The sequence below is a fragment of the Suncus etruscus genome, chromosome 1 (genome assembly GCF_024139225.1).
Source record: "Suncus etruscus isolate mSunEtr1 chromosome 1, mSunEtr1.pri.cur, whole genome shotgun sequence".
NCBI lineage: Eukaryota > Metazoa > Chordata > Mammalia > Eulipotyphla > Soricidae > Suncus > Suncus etruscus.
Genome location: NC_064848.1, coordinates 32,968,229 through 32,985,296, shown reverse-complemented (window position 1 = coordinate 32,985,296; position 17,068 = coordinate 32,968,229). Strand labels below are relative to the sequence as shown.

The 17,068-nt window shown below is 43.0% G+C and overlaps 1 protein-coding gene across 1 annotated transcript; it reads right to left on the bottom strand.

Annotated features, from left to right (window-relative positions):
* Positions 1-5,073: 5,073 nt before the first annotated feature.
* Positions 5,074-13,404, bottom strand: LOC126004036 (inactive serine protease 39-like). The gene is made up of 3 exons (XM_049770442.1): positions 13,244-13,404; positions 9,728-9,888; positions 5,074-5,490 (listed from the first exon to the last, which is right to left on the bottom strand). The coding sequence occupies exons 1-3, from the start codon at positions 13,362-13,364 to the stop codon at positions 5,191-5,193; spliced, it is 582 nt and encodes a 193-aa protein (XP_049626399.1). The 5' UTR covers positions 13,365-13,404; the 3' UTR covers positions 5,074-5,190.
* Between the last annotated feature and the right edge of the window lie 3,664 nt (positions 13,405-17,068).

The following is a 17,068-nucleotide window of genomic DNA, read 5'->3' as shown; positions in this document are numbered from 1 at the left end:
ATGTTGATGATCCATTAGTCTGTTGTTGGACATGTAGGTTGATTCCAATTCTAAGCTATTGTATTGAGTGCTGCAATGAATTGTGGTGTGCATACATCGTTTGGATGAATGTTTTTCTGTTTTGTGATAGATACCCAAAAGTGAAATTTCTGAGTCATTGGTCAGGTCAGTTTTTTTTGTTTTGTTTTTGTTTTTGTTTTTGGGCCACACCCAGTGGTGCTCAGGGGTTACTCCTGGCTGTCTGCTCAGAAATAGCTCCTGGCAGGCACGGGGGTGGGGGGGTGGGGGAGACCATATGGGACAATGGGATTCGAACCAACCACCTTTGGTCCTGGATCAGCTGCTTGCAAGGCAAATGCCGCTGTGCTATCTCTCTGGGCCCGGTCAGGTCAGTTTTAAGTTTACTAAGAACCCTCCAAACATTTTCCATAGGTTTCCCATAGGATTGGTCTAGGCAGCATTCCTACCAGCAGTGGATGAGAGTTCCTTTCTCACCACATCTCCACTGACACAGATTGTTCCCAGTACTTTTGGTATGTGCCATCTTTACTGGTGTAAAATGATATATCATTGTTGTCTTGATTTGAATTTCCCTATTGATAAATGATGATGAGCATTTTTTCATTTTCTATCGGCCTTCTGTTAGTTTTCCTCCAAGAAGTGTCAGTTCATTTTCTCTCCCATTTTTGGATGGGGTTTTTGGTTTTGTGGAGTTAACCTTTGTAAGTACATTTTATATCCTAGATATCAATCCTTTATCTGATGTAGACACTCACCCCAGACACAGTGAGCTCCCTTCCTCTGTGTCCTTCAGTCGAACGTTCTTATAACTCTTAAAATAGCTCCTTCTCCAGGGTCTTTCACCCCTGCCTCTTTAATGTTGGGGTGGGGGGCAGAAGCTCTGGTGCTGTACCTTATGCCCACTGTTCTATGCCCGTTCTCTGCATACAACTATTCCTTTGTTATTGGTACTTTTATACATACAAATTGTATAATAGTATACTATTAAACTACAGTAGTTTCCATTCCTTTATAATGTCCTAAATAAAGCTTATCTTCCTCTTTCATCCATGTTTGTTCCATTAGTCAACTCTGTTTTTTTTGTGTGTTTTTTTTGGTTTTTCGGGCCACCCCCATTTGATGCTCAGGGGTTACTCCTGGCTAAGCACTCAGAAATTGCCCCTGGCTTGGGGGGACCATATGGAACACTGGGAGATTGAACCACAGTCGAGATCTTTCCTTGGCTAGGGCTTGCAAGGCAGACATGACACCTTACCTGTAGCGCCAACTCACCGGCCCACTCAACTCAGTTTTTTATATTTTTTAGGACTATGTAGCATTTACAACCTAGGTGACCTCAAATTAAGGTAGGAAAATCAGGTAATGGCCCTTTGGCAGTAAAATTAAGGAAGAGATAAAAATCCATAATTCAACAAGAAGTGTGTAGACAGATAAGATCTATTCTGGTGGCCTGAGAGATAGCCTGGAGGTAGGGCATTTGCCTTGCATGCAAAAGGTTAGTGGTTTGAATCCTGGCATCCCATATGGTTCCCCAAGCTTGCCAGGAGTGATTTCTAAGCATAAAGTCAGGAGTAACCCCTGAGTGCTGCCAGGTTGACCCAAAAACAAACAAACAAAAAAAAGATCTATTCTGGAAAAAAGATTACTCCACTGCCAGCTGAAGACTAGAAGTGTCTCTGAGACAATAGTCTTGGCATTTTGATGTTGGGGAAAGTGCCAACATCAAAACCATAAAAATGAGCACTATTATAAACATATAATATTTTAACTATGAAAGAAAAAGGGTTTTTTCTTCAACTTCATGTTCTCTCTTGAGCACCTATTTCTCTCCTTTCTCTGCTTTTTGCACTCTGGAGAAGCCCATGTTCTCTCTTGAACATGTATTTCTCTCTTTCCTTTCACATTCTCTAAGTGAATTTCTTTCAATAAAATCTATTTTTGCTTTAAGAGACAGAAAGAAAAGGAACAAAGAAAGGAAGGAAAGAAGGAAGAAAGAAAGGAGGAAGAAAAGAAAGGATGGAAGGGAGAAAGAAACAAATGAAGAAATGGAGGGAAGAAAGGAACAAAGAAATAGAAGAAAGGAAGGAGGGAAGAAAGAAGGGAAGAAAAAAGAAAGAAGGGAGGAGAGAAGGAAGACAGGAAGGAGGGAAGAAAAGAAAAAGAAAGAAGGAAGGGTGAGAGGAAAGAAGGAAGGAAGAAATGAAAGAGGAAGAAAGAAAGAAAATAAGGGAAAGTAAAAAGGAAGGGAGGGAAAAAGGAAGGGTGGAAGAAAGAAAGGAAGGGAGAAGGAAAAAAGGAAAAAGAAAGAAACAGGAAAGAAGAGAGTAAAGAAGAAAAGGCAGGGAGGCAGGCAGAATCAGATGGTGAGTGGTAATGTGTCCTAAAAAGTTTAAGGGAAACAAAGGAACCCACCAGGATCTAAACCCTTTTCTCATGATGACTTCCTAGCAACAATTCTCAGTCTAAGTTGAGGCAGTTTGGAGAAAAAAAAAATCTATAAGATCAATTCTCCAAAACCATGTGGTGTACAATTGGCTTGGAGTCATCCAACCTCATTTGGATTTGTGGTCTCTACTATACTATTCTCCTCTCTGGAGTTGTCTCCTTTCAGGTAGTACTTCCTTTAATTTGAGTGGCTCTTCTCTCACTTTCATAATTCCTAAATAAAACAGCTTTACTTTACAACCTTTCTATTTCTGATTTTTTTTTTCTGTAAAAGACAAGAAGAGTCTAAAGCCAGGTGAGTCTGGGACTTACTACTACTATTCTGATCTTCCCCCAAGGCACCACCCCCTGTACCTTCACCACCAAGATGAGGTACTTAGTCATACTGAATCTTAGGTTCAGAGTGTAAAAATGAGACCAAAGCAGGACAATAATACTGCTTATTCTATTTATTCCAAGTAAAAGGTAATCAGTCTGGATTAAAGTAGTCTTTTTGCAATTCTGTAGAATGGACTTAGTTTTTTTATCCACTGAGTTGTCAGGGATAGGGACATGACCCACTCTAACAGAAGAGCACTAAGCATCACCATGGCAAGGAAGAGGGACAGCATAGTGTTTGAGGGGGCAGAAAAAGAAGCAAGAAACTTATTTGATAACTTTTATTTTGCCAGTCCCACATCACACTTTAGAGAGATCACTCTTCAGAGAGGTCGGAGGTAGAGAAATTTGCAGTTTATAGGCCCTTAGCACTGATACAGACGTGTAGTCACAACATTAAGAGCGAAAACAGTAGCAAACTGATGGTCTTGGTTTGGGCCTTTTTGGAAGATAGAAGGTAAGCACTCACATCACTCCATAAGAAACACAGAAACAGGGGCCAGAGAGATAGCATGGAGGTAAGGAGGTCATTGGTTCGAATTCCGGCAACCCATATGGTCCACTGAGCCTGCCAGGAGCGATTTTTGAGCATAGAGCCAGGAGTAACCCCTGAGTGCTGCCGGGTGTGACCCAAAAACAAAAACAACAACAACAAAAAAGAAACACAGAAACATGGCTATGAATGGGGGGAAAGTTATGAGAGGTACACAGTATGGCTTGTAAAAAACCTCATATTTGAAGAAAAGTGGATATGTAGGCATACATATAGCTGATGTCCCAAGATTGAATAGTCAAGTGCTGATGCCCCAGGGGCTATAACTTGGAGCTCATGAATAAGTTTCCTTGAAGGTATGTGCTTGCTCACATCCAATAGGTCAGTGCTTCTCAAATAGTGGGGTGTGGCCCCCCCCACGGGGACACGAGGCTCCGTAAAGTGGGGCACGTTTGACCTCGGCAAACACTGTCAAAACAAGCTAAGCCCCGTGTTTATGTCTCTTTATGTCTCTGGAGCTGAGAGTTGCTGTGTCCTGCTTCAAACCACACTTCGAAAAGCTATGCACTGCAAAACGTGCTCATTGTAGCCATTAATCCAGACATCACCTCTGATTAAAAAATCAGCTCAACTTATTTTATATAGTTTTGTTTTGCAGGTTAAAGTTTTTTTTAATAAAGGCACTATTTACAGTCGTGCGAGGGCATGAAAAATGTTTTCTTCTTCCTAGTGGGGCATGACATAAAATAATTGAGAAGCACTGCAATAGGTGGAGGTATTAATACCAGCTACCCTCACCCAGAGGCTCTTGGAACACAGCATGCCTTCAATAATTGGTAGCTGTCCCATAATTATGGACAAATCAGGGGTTGTAATTGTGAGGTCTCTTTAGAGATCTGATAAGTTATTACGATTAGCTATGTGGAGCCGGAGAGATAGCACAGCAGCATTTGCCTTGCAAGCAGCCGATCCAGGACCTAAGGTGGTTGGTTCAAATCCTGGCGTCCCATATGGTCCCCCGTGCCTGCCAGGAGCTATTTCTGAGCAGATATCCAGGAGTAACCCTTGAGCATTGCCGGCTGTGGGCCCAAAACAAAAACAAAAACAAAAAAATAGTGTAAAAAAAAAAAAAGACTAGCTATGTTAGGGACCAGCTCAGGACAGAATAGAGGAACTCAGTTCTGGCCAGCAAGCAACAAACACAATAGGTTACACAATGGGGAGGAGGGTTACTAGGCCCCTGGAGAATGAAGTGGAATACAGCTATGGGTCCAATATGAGTGTGGTGTGAGAAGAGCACTGAGTGATGCTGGCCTTAGATAGGACCTTAGGCTGGTGGTGGTGCTAAAGATTATACATAGTTTATTTTAAGCAGAGCCTTTATCAGTAATGTCTTCTCAGAGATTCTGGATCAGAAGGCTCAGGGAAAACAATCATTCAGTGTTTAGATAGCCCCACTGTGTTGACGTTAAATACTTAGCAAGCCCTCAGAGCATACTTTTTCCAACACACACACAGAAGACCCTCCTGATCCACAATCTCCTCTGGAAGATACCCAAAGAGAAGCTCTGCATGGTCAGTCATCTTTTGTCTGTCCCTGTCCCTCTCCACTCTAATGTGGGAGCATGAAGCAGACCTTCTGGTAAGAAGAGTACTAAGAGTCACCATGGCAAGGGGGAGGGACAGAGTAGCATGACAGGGTAGTGTTTGAGGGATCAGAAAAAGAAGCAAGATGCTTATTTGATGACTTTTATTTTGCCAGTCCCAGACCACATCTTAGAGACACAGCTCAGAAAGATCATAGATAGATTCGCAGATGAGAGGCCTTCAGAACTGATACAGACAGCCTGTAGTCACAAAATTAAGAGCAAAAACAGCAGCAAAATCATGGTGTTGGTTTTGGCCTTTTGAGAAGATCTTTGGGAACTAATAGTAAAGTTAACCATAGGAGGACCACTTATTGCCTGTGTATCATCTTCAGCAGGAGGCATAGGTACAGCTGACCTGCTTTTATTGACCCAAGGTACAAAGTTAGAGATTTTGGTGAAGTAAGAGATGCCAGTGGGTTCTTTACATTCCAAACCCCAGCTGGAGACTCCCATCAGGTACCAGGTATCCTGTATGGAGCAGACGAGGGGTCCACCATGATCACCCTGGAACAAAAAAAAAAAAAAAAAAAAAAAGAAGACATGGGAGGTGAGGCTGAAATGAGAGGGACACACATTATTTGGGCTTTGTGAAGAGACTCCCCTTTGTCCTTCTTCAGAAAGGAATTGAGGATACCTGGTGCCATGTGTGGTAGTTTGTTTTTAGAATTATCTGGGTGGTTTGAGAAGTTCTGACATAGGACTCTATGCTCACTTTCTGGATCCAAACCTCAAGAATGTGGTCCTGAAACCCATTTTTACACAACTCCAGAGGGGACTCTGAGCAGCACTCCAAGACTAATAGTACAGATCAACAAGAATATATGAGTGGTAGGAGGAGTGAAGAAATAGCATAAAGGACTGGGCCTTGTGTTTAGTATGCTCAAGTCTCCAAGACTGATTACTCCCCATAGCATTACTCCCCTGCCAGATGTACTCCTGATAGTACCATAGTACTTCAGTAGCCCTAAAAATTACTTGCCCCCTATCTCCTAGATCTGAATATCTATCTTATCACACTTCTGAATTATCACCAGGAATGGCACTTTGTCTTCCTAAGTACCTCTCAGGAGAATATATACAGGTATCCTAGGCCTCCAATCCAGTCTTCTTCCTCTAAATAACGTGAAAGAAGGAACTAAAAGTTCTTGGAGAGACTGGGCGAGGTCCTTAGAACATTTACCTATCAGAGGTTAATATCTGATTCCTTGATGACCTTTATTTTGCCATTCCCAGATCATGACTCAGAAAAATAACTTAGAAAGCTCAGAGGTTCTTTATTTTTAACCATATCTCTAGTTTTCTTCTTCCTTCTTCTCATTCTCCCTCATCCCCCTTCTTCTCCCTACTCCATCTTCTCTTCCTCAATTTCTTCATTGAAATTATTTAGAAAATGCCTCACTTTGGATGTATTAAGAAGAAAAGAGGTGATTGCTGTGTGAAGTCTAATGGGGCTACTAGAATTGTAGGGTAGTCCAAGGGATTCCTAGAAGAACCCAGGGACTCTGAAAAATTCCAGTGCAGAAAGGTGCCTGCTGCTAGGTGTAATGCTTCCAACTCATAAACTGGGGACCAAGTAAACACATCCAGGGCAGAAACATGCCTGCCTTTAGGTTGTCATGTTTCCATCCTAAAAACCATGCATCAAGAAAACATATCCAGTCAGTTGAATTAACATGACTGAGTATCCTCTGTGTACAGGAGACACTGAGATCACACTCAAAACAAATGCAAGATGTGTTCATCAAGCAAATCTGTAGTCATTCTGGGGAGATGACTGGAAAGGGCTATTTAGCCTGTACCATCAGAGAGCTTCACTGAAGCTGAGCTGGAGGGCCAGCACTGCTTTGAATGGGAAGTCTAGAAGAGGTAGGGTGCTCTTGTACTTCACTGGGGATAGAGGCAGTGAATAAGAATATGTAGGGGGTGCAAAAAACAGTGATGAACACTCAGTAAGGAAGAAGAAGCATGAACTAACATGGATTCTAATAGGATTTTTTTTTTTTGTTTTGTTTTTGTTTTTGGGCCACACCCGGTAACGCTCAGGGGTTACTCCTGGCTATGCGCTCAGAAGTTGCTCCTGGCTTGGGGGACCATATGGGACGCCGGGGGGATCGAACTGTGGTCTGTCCAAGGCTAGTGCAGGCAAGGCAGGCACCTTACCTCTTGCGCCACCGCCCGGCCCTGGATTCTAATAGGATTTTTAAGATGTTTCTGGAGCTGGGTATGCCACAGTATGGGGAACCCAACCAGGATATGAGAGCAACAGAAAAGATGACAAATAACAGGCATCAACTGGTGAGGCACAGGATTCGCCATATCTCATTTCTTTGCCTCATTTAAGGGGAAAAGTCAGGTAAGAAAAGGAGGATAGATGCATAGCAACAGGTCCATGACATACAGAAGCCAGAAAGAGGGCAGGAGACACAAGGAATTTGGTAGATGATGTCCTCTAATATTCTGTTGGGTACTAAATGGGAAGATATCTGAGATGGTGAGACTAGATGTCCTGGCAGGACTAAAGCGTTTGGTTGGTAAGCATTCTCTGAAGGAGGTTAGGCATAACAACCTGTTGGAGTGGGCTGAAATAAGAAAGAGAGAAGAGAAAACAAGAAAGGAAAATTGAAGATGTGTCCTAATAGCAAGAAAAGCTGAGAGCTAGGGCAGGACAGTTAGGGTGGGGAAGTATGTGCTATGTAGAGTTTATGGAATGGAAGTCATAACAGTGCTTCTGAGCTATTGAGCTTCTGAGCTATTCAGGGAAAAGAAAAAAAAAGCTATAAAGAAGGTGTGTGGGAGGCTGTGGGAGGTATGCAGGAGTTGCCACAGTTCCAGAGAAGGGCATGATTTCTCCAAGTTTGAGTGTCTCACCTTTGGCTTACCCACTTCTCTGTATGGGACTCAGTTTCCCTGTCATAAAATAGGATTATACATGAATAAAGAAGACAAATATAAATATATAATAGCATAGTCTCATCCTACAAGTCAATAATGGAAAACAGATATCATCATAGAAATGACCAAAATTACTCAATAGACAAGTACAAGAAAGACTAGGTCAGAAAAAGTTATTGCCTTCATCATTCATCAGATAAACCAAATTAAAAGTCACATATTTGGTTCAGAAATAGTTCAGTAGGTAAGGCTCTTGTCTTGCACACGGGAAACCTAGATTAGACCCCCAGGAGTAAACTCTTCAGCACAGAGCCAGGAGTAAGTCCTGAGCATCTCCAGGTATGGCCCCCAAAACAAACAAACAAACAATTAAGTCACATATAGGGATAACAATAAAAATGCTGACAATATGAAGCATGAGAGTAAACAGGTTCACTTTAAACTCTACTCACTGCTGGAGAAAGTGCAAATTGGTATGAGCATATCAGAAAGCAACTGTTCAGTTTCTATTAAAGGTTAATAGAGGCAGATCTTATGATACAATGATGATAACTCACTGAGTTATACCAAACAAACATGTGCACTGGGAAGTTTACAGTAGTTCTATTTGCAATGATCCTAAGTGAATGCTACCATATGAAAAAAGACAAATAAAACATAATGCATTCACATAGTAGAACATTGTATAACAATTAAACATATGACTTATATCCAAGATAGATAAAGCTCAGAAAATTTTGGTCAAAAGTAACCTGTGCACCATGTTCAAGTCTACTTACATCCAGTCCTGCTGAACAGGATTAATGAGGAACTTATTTACTGGATGGTGGAATGAAAGGATTTTTTGAGTGTAGATTATAGGATTATGTCAATTTATATTTTGTTTTTGTTTTGGGGCCACACCTGGCAGCGCTCAGGGGTTACTCCTGGCTCTGAGCTCAGAAGTCGCTCTTGGCAGGCTTGGAGGACCATATCGGATGCCGGAATTTGAACCAGGGTCCATCCTGTATAGGCCGCATGCAAGGCAAATGCCCTACCACTATGCTATCACTCCGGCCCCCTAACTTCTTTTTAAAAAGTCATGTAATAGGGGCTGGAGAGATAGCATGGAGGTAGGGCATTTGCCTTGCATGCAGAAGGACGGTGGTTCAAATCCCAGCATACCATATGGTCCCGCAAGCCTGCCAGCAGTGATTTCTGAGAGCAGAGCCAGGAGTAACCCTGAGCTCTGCCGGGTGTGACCCAAAAATCAAAAAAAAAAAAAAAAAAAAAGAAAAAAAAAGAAAAAAAGTCACGTTATAGTTTCCTTCTAATTGTTGCCCTTTGCTATGTAAACCTCAATAAAGCTTTCTAAAAGATAGAAAATAATAAATGTAGGCCCGGAGAGATAGCACAGCGGCGTTTGCCTTGCAAGCAGCCGATCCAGGACCAAAGGTGGTTGGTTCGAATCCTGGTGTCCCATATGGTCCCCTGAGCCTGTCAGGAGCTATTTCTGAGCAGATAGCCAGGAGTCACCCCTGAGCACCGCCGGGTGTGGCCCAAAAAACCAAAAAAAAAAAAGAAAATAATATATGTAATATGAGCCCTCTTAGGGGATATGTCACTCAGCTCTGACTCTTCAGGCTGGGTTGGGCTTCAAAAGAAAGAACTATGACCCCGGCGTCCCATATGGTCCCCCAAGCCAGGAGCGACTTCTGAGTGCATAGCCAGGAGTAACCCCTGAGCGTCAAATGGGTGTGGCCCAAAAACCAAAAAAAAAAGAAAGAACTATGAAGTGGGAAAATAGTAATATAGTAGAGAAGGGTTAGCAGAAGCCCTTAACTAGAGAAACTATCAATGTTTCACTTACTTTGCAGATGGAATTTCCATACTTTAAGTCCGCAACACAAAGCACCAGATCATGATTTATTGTTGTAGTAGCAACTGGTACATGGACATTTATTTCACAGAACTTTCTTTCGAAGACAGCAACCTTTGCCTCCTGTATTTCATATGGAGCAGCCAGTTTCCCTAAAGAGTGGGGAAATAAATATCAAATGAGGGGCCGGTGAAGTGGCGCTAGAGGTAAGGTGTCTGCCTTGCAAGCGCCAGCCAAGGAAGGACAGCGGTTTGATCCCCCGGCATCCCATATGATCCCCCCAAGCCAGGGGTGATTTCTGAGTGCTTAGCCAGGAGTAACCCCTGAGTATCAAATGGGTGTGGTTCCAAAACCAAATAACAACTAACTAACTAACTAACTAACTAACTAAATAAATAAATAAATAAATGTCACATGAGTGATGAAACCCAAAAGAGCAGCCAGGTTTCTCCCAAATATGCCTTCAAATGGAGGTACAACAGAATTGGGCAGTCTCTCAGAGGATATGCAAAGATAAGGGCAAAGACATATAGGACAGATAAGAGAAAACAAAAGGCTTATGCTGGGAAAGATGGGGGTCCATGGGATGGGAGTCAGTCTGACTGTAATAAGACTAGTGGCATTGGAGTGGAGGTAAAAAAAAAAAAAAAGATGTAGTAGATTCCAGATTTTGGCTATTGTGAACAGTGAACATAGGAGTACAAGTGTCTTTTCTGAAGAGAATTTTGGGACACTTGCGGGTTGATGTCAAATGTCCAAGGACAAATGAGTGAATAAAGAAACTGATACATAGGCACTAGGGAATATATTCCACCATAAGAAAAGATAGTCATGCCATTTGTTGCTACCTCAGGAAAGTATCATGTGAGTGAAGTTATTTAGAAGAGGGGCAAACACAAAATGATATGTGGGATATAAATAAATAATAAGGGGTATATGGGAGGAGTGATAACACATTAGGTAGGGCATTTGCCTGGCATGCAGCCAACCTAGGTTCAATCCCAGGCATCCCATATGGCCCCCAGGTGATTTCTAGGATTGCTAGGAGCTATTTTTGAGTGCAGAGCCAGGAGTAAGCCCTAAATGCTGCCAGGTATGGCACAAAAACAAAAACCGGGGGTGGGGATGGTTATAAAAATGCCCAAAGACAGGTGGCACAAGCAGTGGGGTATTTGCCTTGCACTCGCTGACCTAGGAGGGACTGAGGTTCGATCCCACAGCATCCCATATGGTCCCCCAAGCCAGGAGCAATTTCTAAGCGCATACCAGGAGTAACCCCTGAACGTCACTGGGTGTGGCCCAAAAAAAAAAAAAAAATCAAAGACAACAGAAACTAAAAAACAGGTCTTCAGTAGGAAGTTTACCACAGGGTAAGAGAGAGAACAGGATGAAATTGGCAGGGAGACTTGGAGCATTGGTAAAGTGCAATAGACACTCTGGTGGAGGGTGGGATCCTGGAATGTGCTCTGCAAGAAACATCATCATCAACAATATTGTAAACTACAGTTCCTAAAACATAAACTTTTAAAAATAAGGCCAATTAAAAGAATAGGTCAGAGGCAAGCAAAAACCTCCTATCCAAACCTATGAGGATGTGGTTTGGATTTCAACATAAGCATGACACCCAGTATACTTATGTTTTCTTTTTATTTAGTTTGGGGTTTGGGTTTCAAACTCAGCAGTACGCTGTTTCTTTTCAGGAGTGACCTCTAGGGGGCTGGGGAGATAGCATGAAGAAGGACGGCGGTTCGAATCCCAGCATTCCATAGGGTCCCCCGAGCCTGCCAGGAGCGATTTCTGAACATAGAGCCAGGAGTAACACCTGAGCACTGCCAGGTGTGACCCCAAAAAAACAAAAAACAAAACAAAACAAAAAAGAGAAGCCACCTCACATTTTCCAAACAACGTGGCTGTTCTGTGGAGAGAGAGCTCCTGGCTACTCTGTGCAGTGGAAGCAGGGAGTACTGGTTTGACCAGTGCATAGCTGTTCCTTAGCTATGGTAAGAGATGCTAGATGAAGCAGGTAATAAAGCAAATAATACATGGCACTGTCTCACTAAGACTGTCTTGGTATTTACACTTTCCATGTGTATTCTATTTCCAGCTATTGCAAATTCTTCTGATATCTAGAAGCTGTAGCATAGTGAATTACAGTGATAGATCACTCATTTGCAGAGCTTTCTATGCCAGATCCTCGCATATCTTTGAGAAAAGTCCATGTACAGTAACTAAACTCAGGAGATATGATGAAGAAAGAGCATCTCTAGGTTGAATCTCCCATTGATGCAGTTGCTCTCTTGTTCTGGAAGTTCCTCTAGTCTGTGACATTCTATCATGCCCCAACATGGAGAAAAATTCTTGCATTGCACTTCTTAAATAAGTGACTACCTCTTTTAGACAGTGTATTTGGAAATACTAAAGAATGAGCTATTCCCTTAACAAAATAATGTGCCACTTAGGAATCAATAGAACCAAGATCTCCTGGTACTATCCTACATAACAAAGATATCTCATACTCAGATGTTCTTTCAGATCACAGCTCTTAATATCACAACAAGTTTATATTAGGCTGTTTTGCTTCATATTTTTCTAAATTAAAAGCATTACCACCATGCAAAAATCTTCACCATTCCTTCTCTCTCATCCTCAAATTTATAGAAAAAAACAGCAAGTTGGCAGAATGGGCACCTTTTACTTAATATTGAAGGAAATAAGATTAAGGGGTAAATAGACAGTATGCATAAATCTTCAACTTTTGCTTCTTGGATAGAGGGCAGACCTGCCTTCATTTTCTTTCTTTTTTTTGTTTTGTTTTGTTTGTTTGTTTGTTTTTGGGCCACACCCGGCGTTGCTCAGGGGTTACTCCTGGCTGTCTGCTCAGAAATAGCTCCTGGCAGGCACGGGGGACCATATGGGACACCGGGATTCGAACCAACCACCTTTGGTCCTGGATCGGCTGCTTGCAAGGCAAACGCCGCTGTGCTATTTCTCCGGGCCCCTGCCTTCATTTTCTTACTGCTTCCCAACATGTCTTCCATGTTAGTGGAAGCTCCAATAGTGTTTAGAGAAGTTCTTGGAGAGTCCTGTTCCACTATGACTGGGAGTTAGGGTAGAATTCTCTATAGCCCAAGGTCAAGAAAATCTAAGTTTATATTTCTAAAAATTATGGATGCTAAGATTTTGGAGCCACTATTAAGAACTTGATGCGTGGGCCCGGAGAGATAGCACAGCGGCGTTTGCCTTGCAAACAGCCGATCCAGGACCAAAGATGGTTGGTTCGAATCCCGGTGTCCCATATGGTCCCCCCAGTGCCTGCCAGGAGCTATTTCTGAGCAGACAGCCAGGAGTAACCCCTGAGCACTGCTGGGTGTGGCCCAAAAAAAAAAAAAAAAAAAAAAAAGAACTTGATGCGTTAGAAGAAAATGTCACATGGAAATGGCCCCCACAGCCACAGTGCTGCCCTTGCCCTCCAGTGCTATCAACCCACGATGGTCCACTCCTACTTACATTGTCCTGTACGGGTCCCCCAGCCAGTTATCCAGCAATTGGTTCTAGTGTTAACTGGTAGTGAAGGAGCTGGGAGGCAGGCAGGAAAGATGTGAGAACTTAAAGATAAACTCATTTCCATTTGTAACAGGGCTATGTTATTTGCCAGGTAGGAATTCTTGTTGAAGTTGTCGTGGGTAACGATTTTTATGACTTTCATTAGTCGGCTGTAAGAGGAGGGTTCTTGTAGCTTCTGGTATCCTATCAGGATCTTGTAGTCACTTGGCATTAGGGACCTGTGGTGGAAGAGTCTGCATGAGTGTGACCCTAGCAAAAATTTGCTCTTCCTAGCAAAAATTGTGTCCCCATCATTTTTCCAGAGAAATGCCTCTCTCCTCCCTTCCTTTTTCTTTTTGTTTATTTTTGTTTTGGGGACACACCCCGAAGTGTTTAGGCGTTATTCCTGGCTCTGTGCTCAGAAATTGCTCCTGGCAGGCTCAGGGGACTATATGGGATGCTGGAAATTGAACCCGGGTCATTCTGGCTCAGCCACATGCAAGGTAAGCGCCCTACCACTATGCTCCAACTCCTCTCCTCCCTTTCTAGCATGCTCTTGAGGCAGGTTTCATTTGTCCTTTGAAAGTTTCTGACAACTTTCCAGCACGCTTTAGAATCAAATTGGAAACATATGACTACATATCTCCCTTCACTTTAGAGAAGAGCTCTGGTTAGATGACTTGAAGTTTCCATGGCCTGGAATGATCCTTATTTCCTAATGATTTCTCATTTCCTAGCCTAGACTGATCCATTTCCTTTCTTCCATTTCTCACATTCTATCTGCTCCAAAACCCGGTGCCATCCTTGTTACATATAATCAACCTCTGTGGAGCAAAGAAAAGGTTATGAAGTTGGTTTTCTTGCTTCTAAAACATGAATAACTTTCCATTCTACATGTCTTATTCATGCTGTCTCCTTCCTTAGACTTTATTTCTCTTATGCGCCCCCTAACATGAGCTCTTGAACTCCTCTGACAGCCTAGCTGGAAAGGGACAAACCAGTTGTTTATGCAAAGCCTGGATTATGCTTCCCCAGCCTTGGTAAGGAGAGGCCCTGGGGTCATTACTCTGATTTAGTGTCTGGGCCAACCATGTGAATAGGGACACTGCACACCCAGTGGATTTGCACAAAAGGAAACTAAAGCATTCTTGTGCAGCTGTCTAGTGATAGACAAGCTGTATAAACCAGAATCTATTTTGAGTGAGAGCCTAAGACAAAGGTCAGGGAAGATAAAGAGTGAACTGGAAACAATATAACTTTGGAACTAATGTCTCTTTCCTGTATTTCCTGATTACTGCAATTAGTGTCAATTTTTATGAACTATTTTAAAGAAAGGTGTAGGTAACAGAGATATCCAAAACCATTTTGGTAGGTATTACCAAAGTGTAAGGATAAAGGACAGGATAGGTTAACCTGAAAGAAAGTGGACCTATGCTGGGAGATCTGAATCAGAAAGGTCAGGTGTCTGGTACTGGTTAAGAGTGTAGGGAATCATAGAATTGTTAGCACACATAAATACTTGGTGACAGCAAACTTCCCCGGACAAAGCCTAGGTAGTTTGAATAAAAAAGACTGGGACACTTATGCTCTTCTATTCTTTCCATCTTGTGCCCCACCTTCACCCCTAATCCCACCCCAGAAAATAAGGTTAGGAGCAGGAAGAACACACTGTTTTAAGCAGTTAGCAGCTGTGACGACCCAGGCGTTGTCGATGAGGGCAGCCCCGCAGGTGTATGCATTACGGTAGAGCACGCTGGCCTGCCAGGGCCACTTTACTTGAGGTACTTTTTCTTCATTTCTACCAAACATCTTCCCAGTTACACCAGTTTTCCCACACCGGACTTCTGTAGAGAAAATGCCATACATAAACCACACAAGTTTTAGGAGGTCATCATGGATGCCTTAAAATGACATTATCAACAGGTCAGGAGCCACCATGGCCTTGCTGTCACATCACAACTATGAAATTATAAAATTCAAGGTCTCTGGTGAGGTGATGTGACTCATGTAACAAAGGACAATGGTGGATTGGAGCGATAGCAGAGCGGTAAGGTGTTTGCCTTGCATTCGGCCAACACAAGATGGAGGCCGGTTCGAATCCTGGCAAACCATATGGTCTCCAGAGCCTGCCAGGAGCGATTTCTGAGCACAGAGCTAGGACTAATCCCTGAGTATTGCCGGGTGTGACCCCCCCAAAAACAAAGGACAGTGGTATTGCTAAGGTTGTGGGTGTGGAGGAGGGGGTGGATGAAGGACAGAAGCAAAATATGCTTATATGCTTGTATTTGTGTGTGTGTGTGTGTGTGTGTGTGTGTGTGTGTGTGTGTGTGTGTGTGCGTGTGTGCATGCTAGTAGGTCAGGCTGGGGCATGATACTGCAGACTTGATATGTTATAATAAGCACACCTTTTGAGGTATCAGTTCAGACTACTGAAAGGTATTTGTTTAGGGCAGCTTGATAATTTATTCCCACCTCAATCCCTATTTTAGAAAGACAGAAGCCAAATCAAACACATTCTGCCTGACAATCTTCTTTCTTTTTCTTTTTATAATGGGATAGTTCTCATTTCTCACAGTAATTTGTATACTGCCTCTCCTATAACAATGCATGAATGAGTGAAAAAAAAAATGGAATGGGAAGAACACAGCTGGACTGGACATCTTTGAAGGCATGTTTCTTCCGAAAGGAAGCATGAAAGAAGCTGGAGCAGGAGCCGGAGAGATAGCACAGCGGTAGGGTAGACACAGAAGGACGGTGGTTCGATTTCCAGCATCCCATATGGTCCCCTGAGCTTGCCAGGAGCGATTTCTGAGCATAGAGTCAGGAGTAACCCCTGATTGCTGCTGGGTGTGACCCAAAAAAACAAACAAGACAAAACAAAACAAAACAAAGAAAAAAAGAAGCTGGAGCAATAATGCAGCAATTAAGATGCTGGCTTTGCACAGAACCAACCCCGGATAATCCTTGACACTACATATGATCCCAGAGCACAACCAGGAGTGATCCCAGAACGTAGAGGCAGAAGTAAATCCTGGGAATGGCCAGGTATTGCCCCACCTACCCTAGAAAATGAAACACTCTGCAAAGAGAAAGGGGCCTGGAGAGATAGCACAGTGGTGTTTGCCTTGCAAGCAGCTGATCCAGGACCTAAGGTGGTTGGTTCGAATCCTGGTGTCCCATATGGTCCCCCAGTGCCTGCCAGGAGTAACCCCTGAGCACCGCCGGGTGTGGCCCAAAAACCAAAAAAAAAAAAAAGAGGCAGAGAAAGGACTGTTGAACCAGTTGGTTGAAGATAATGTTTCATGTGAACCTTAGGGCCTGGGTGATAAGGCTATTTTAAGGAGTTTTCAAATAAAATAGTTAAGGTTGGAGTGGAAATTATAGTTGGAGGAGGCAGAAGCCACTTGCAGTAGATGAACTTTCCTGCTGTGGGTGGAGCTTTCGTACAGTGGGCGGTGCTTTCTCATCCAGGGTGAGTTTCTCTGTAGTGGGTGAGGCCTCACATTGAGTGGGCGGGGTCTTAGAAGCTTCCTGGGCGAGAGACTGGATGGGCCTGGGGTTCTGAGAAAACCAGAACTAGTGTTGTGCTCCAAGACCAAGTGTAGGAACAATCTTCTTTCTTAAGTACTCCCCCACCCTCTTTTTTTAATTGGATGAAGGCACACCTGGCAACGCTTGGCGATTTGTTCCTAGTGATGCTTAGGGAACCATGCCCAGAAATGAGAAATGGAACCCAATGCCTCACACTTAGGTAGAAAGTTTCCTCACCCTAAACCACATACCCTGGCC

What these genes read in the sequence shown, in the direction of transcription:
- LOC126004036 (XM_049770442.1), bottom strand. Translation starts at nt 13,364, where the DNA reads ATGGAAATGAGTTTATCTTTAAGTTCTCACATCTTTCCTGCCTGCCTC. An exon ending in GGGGACCCGTACAGGACAAT is followed by an intron (nt 9,889 to 13,243) that starts GTAAGTAGGAGT and finishes CCCACTCTTTAG; the next exon opens with GGAAACTGGCTGCTCCATAT. An exon ending in ATGGAAATTCCATCTGCAAA is followed by an intron (nt 5,491 to 9,727) that starts GTAAGTGAAACA and finishes TTTTTGTTCCAG; the next exon opens with GGTGATCATGGTGGACCCCT.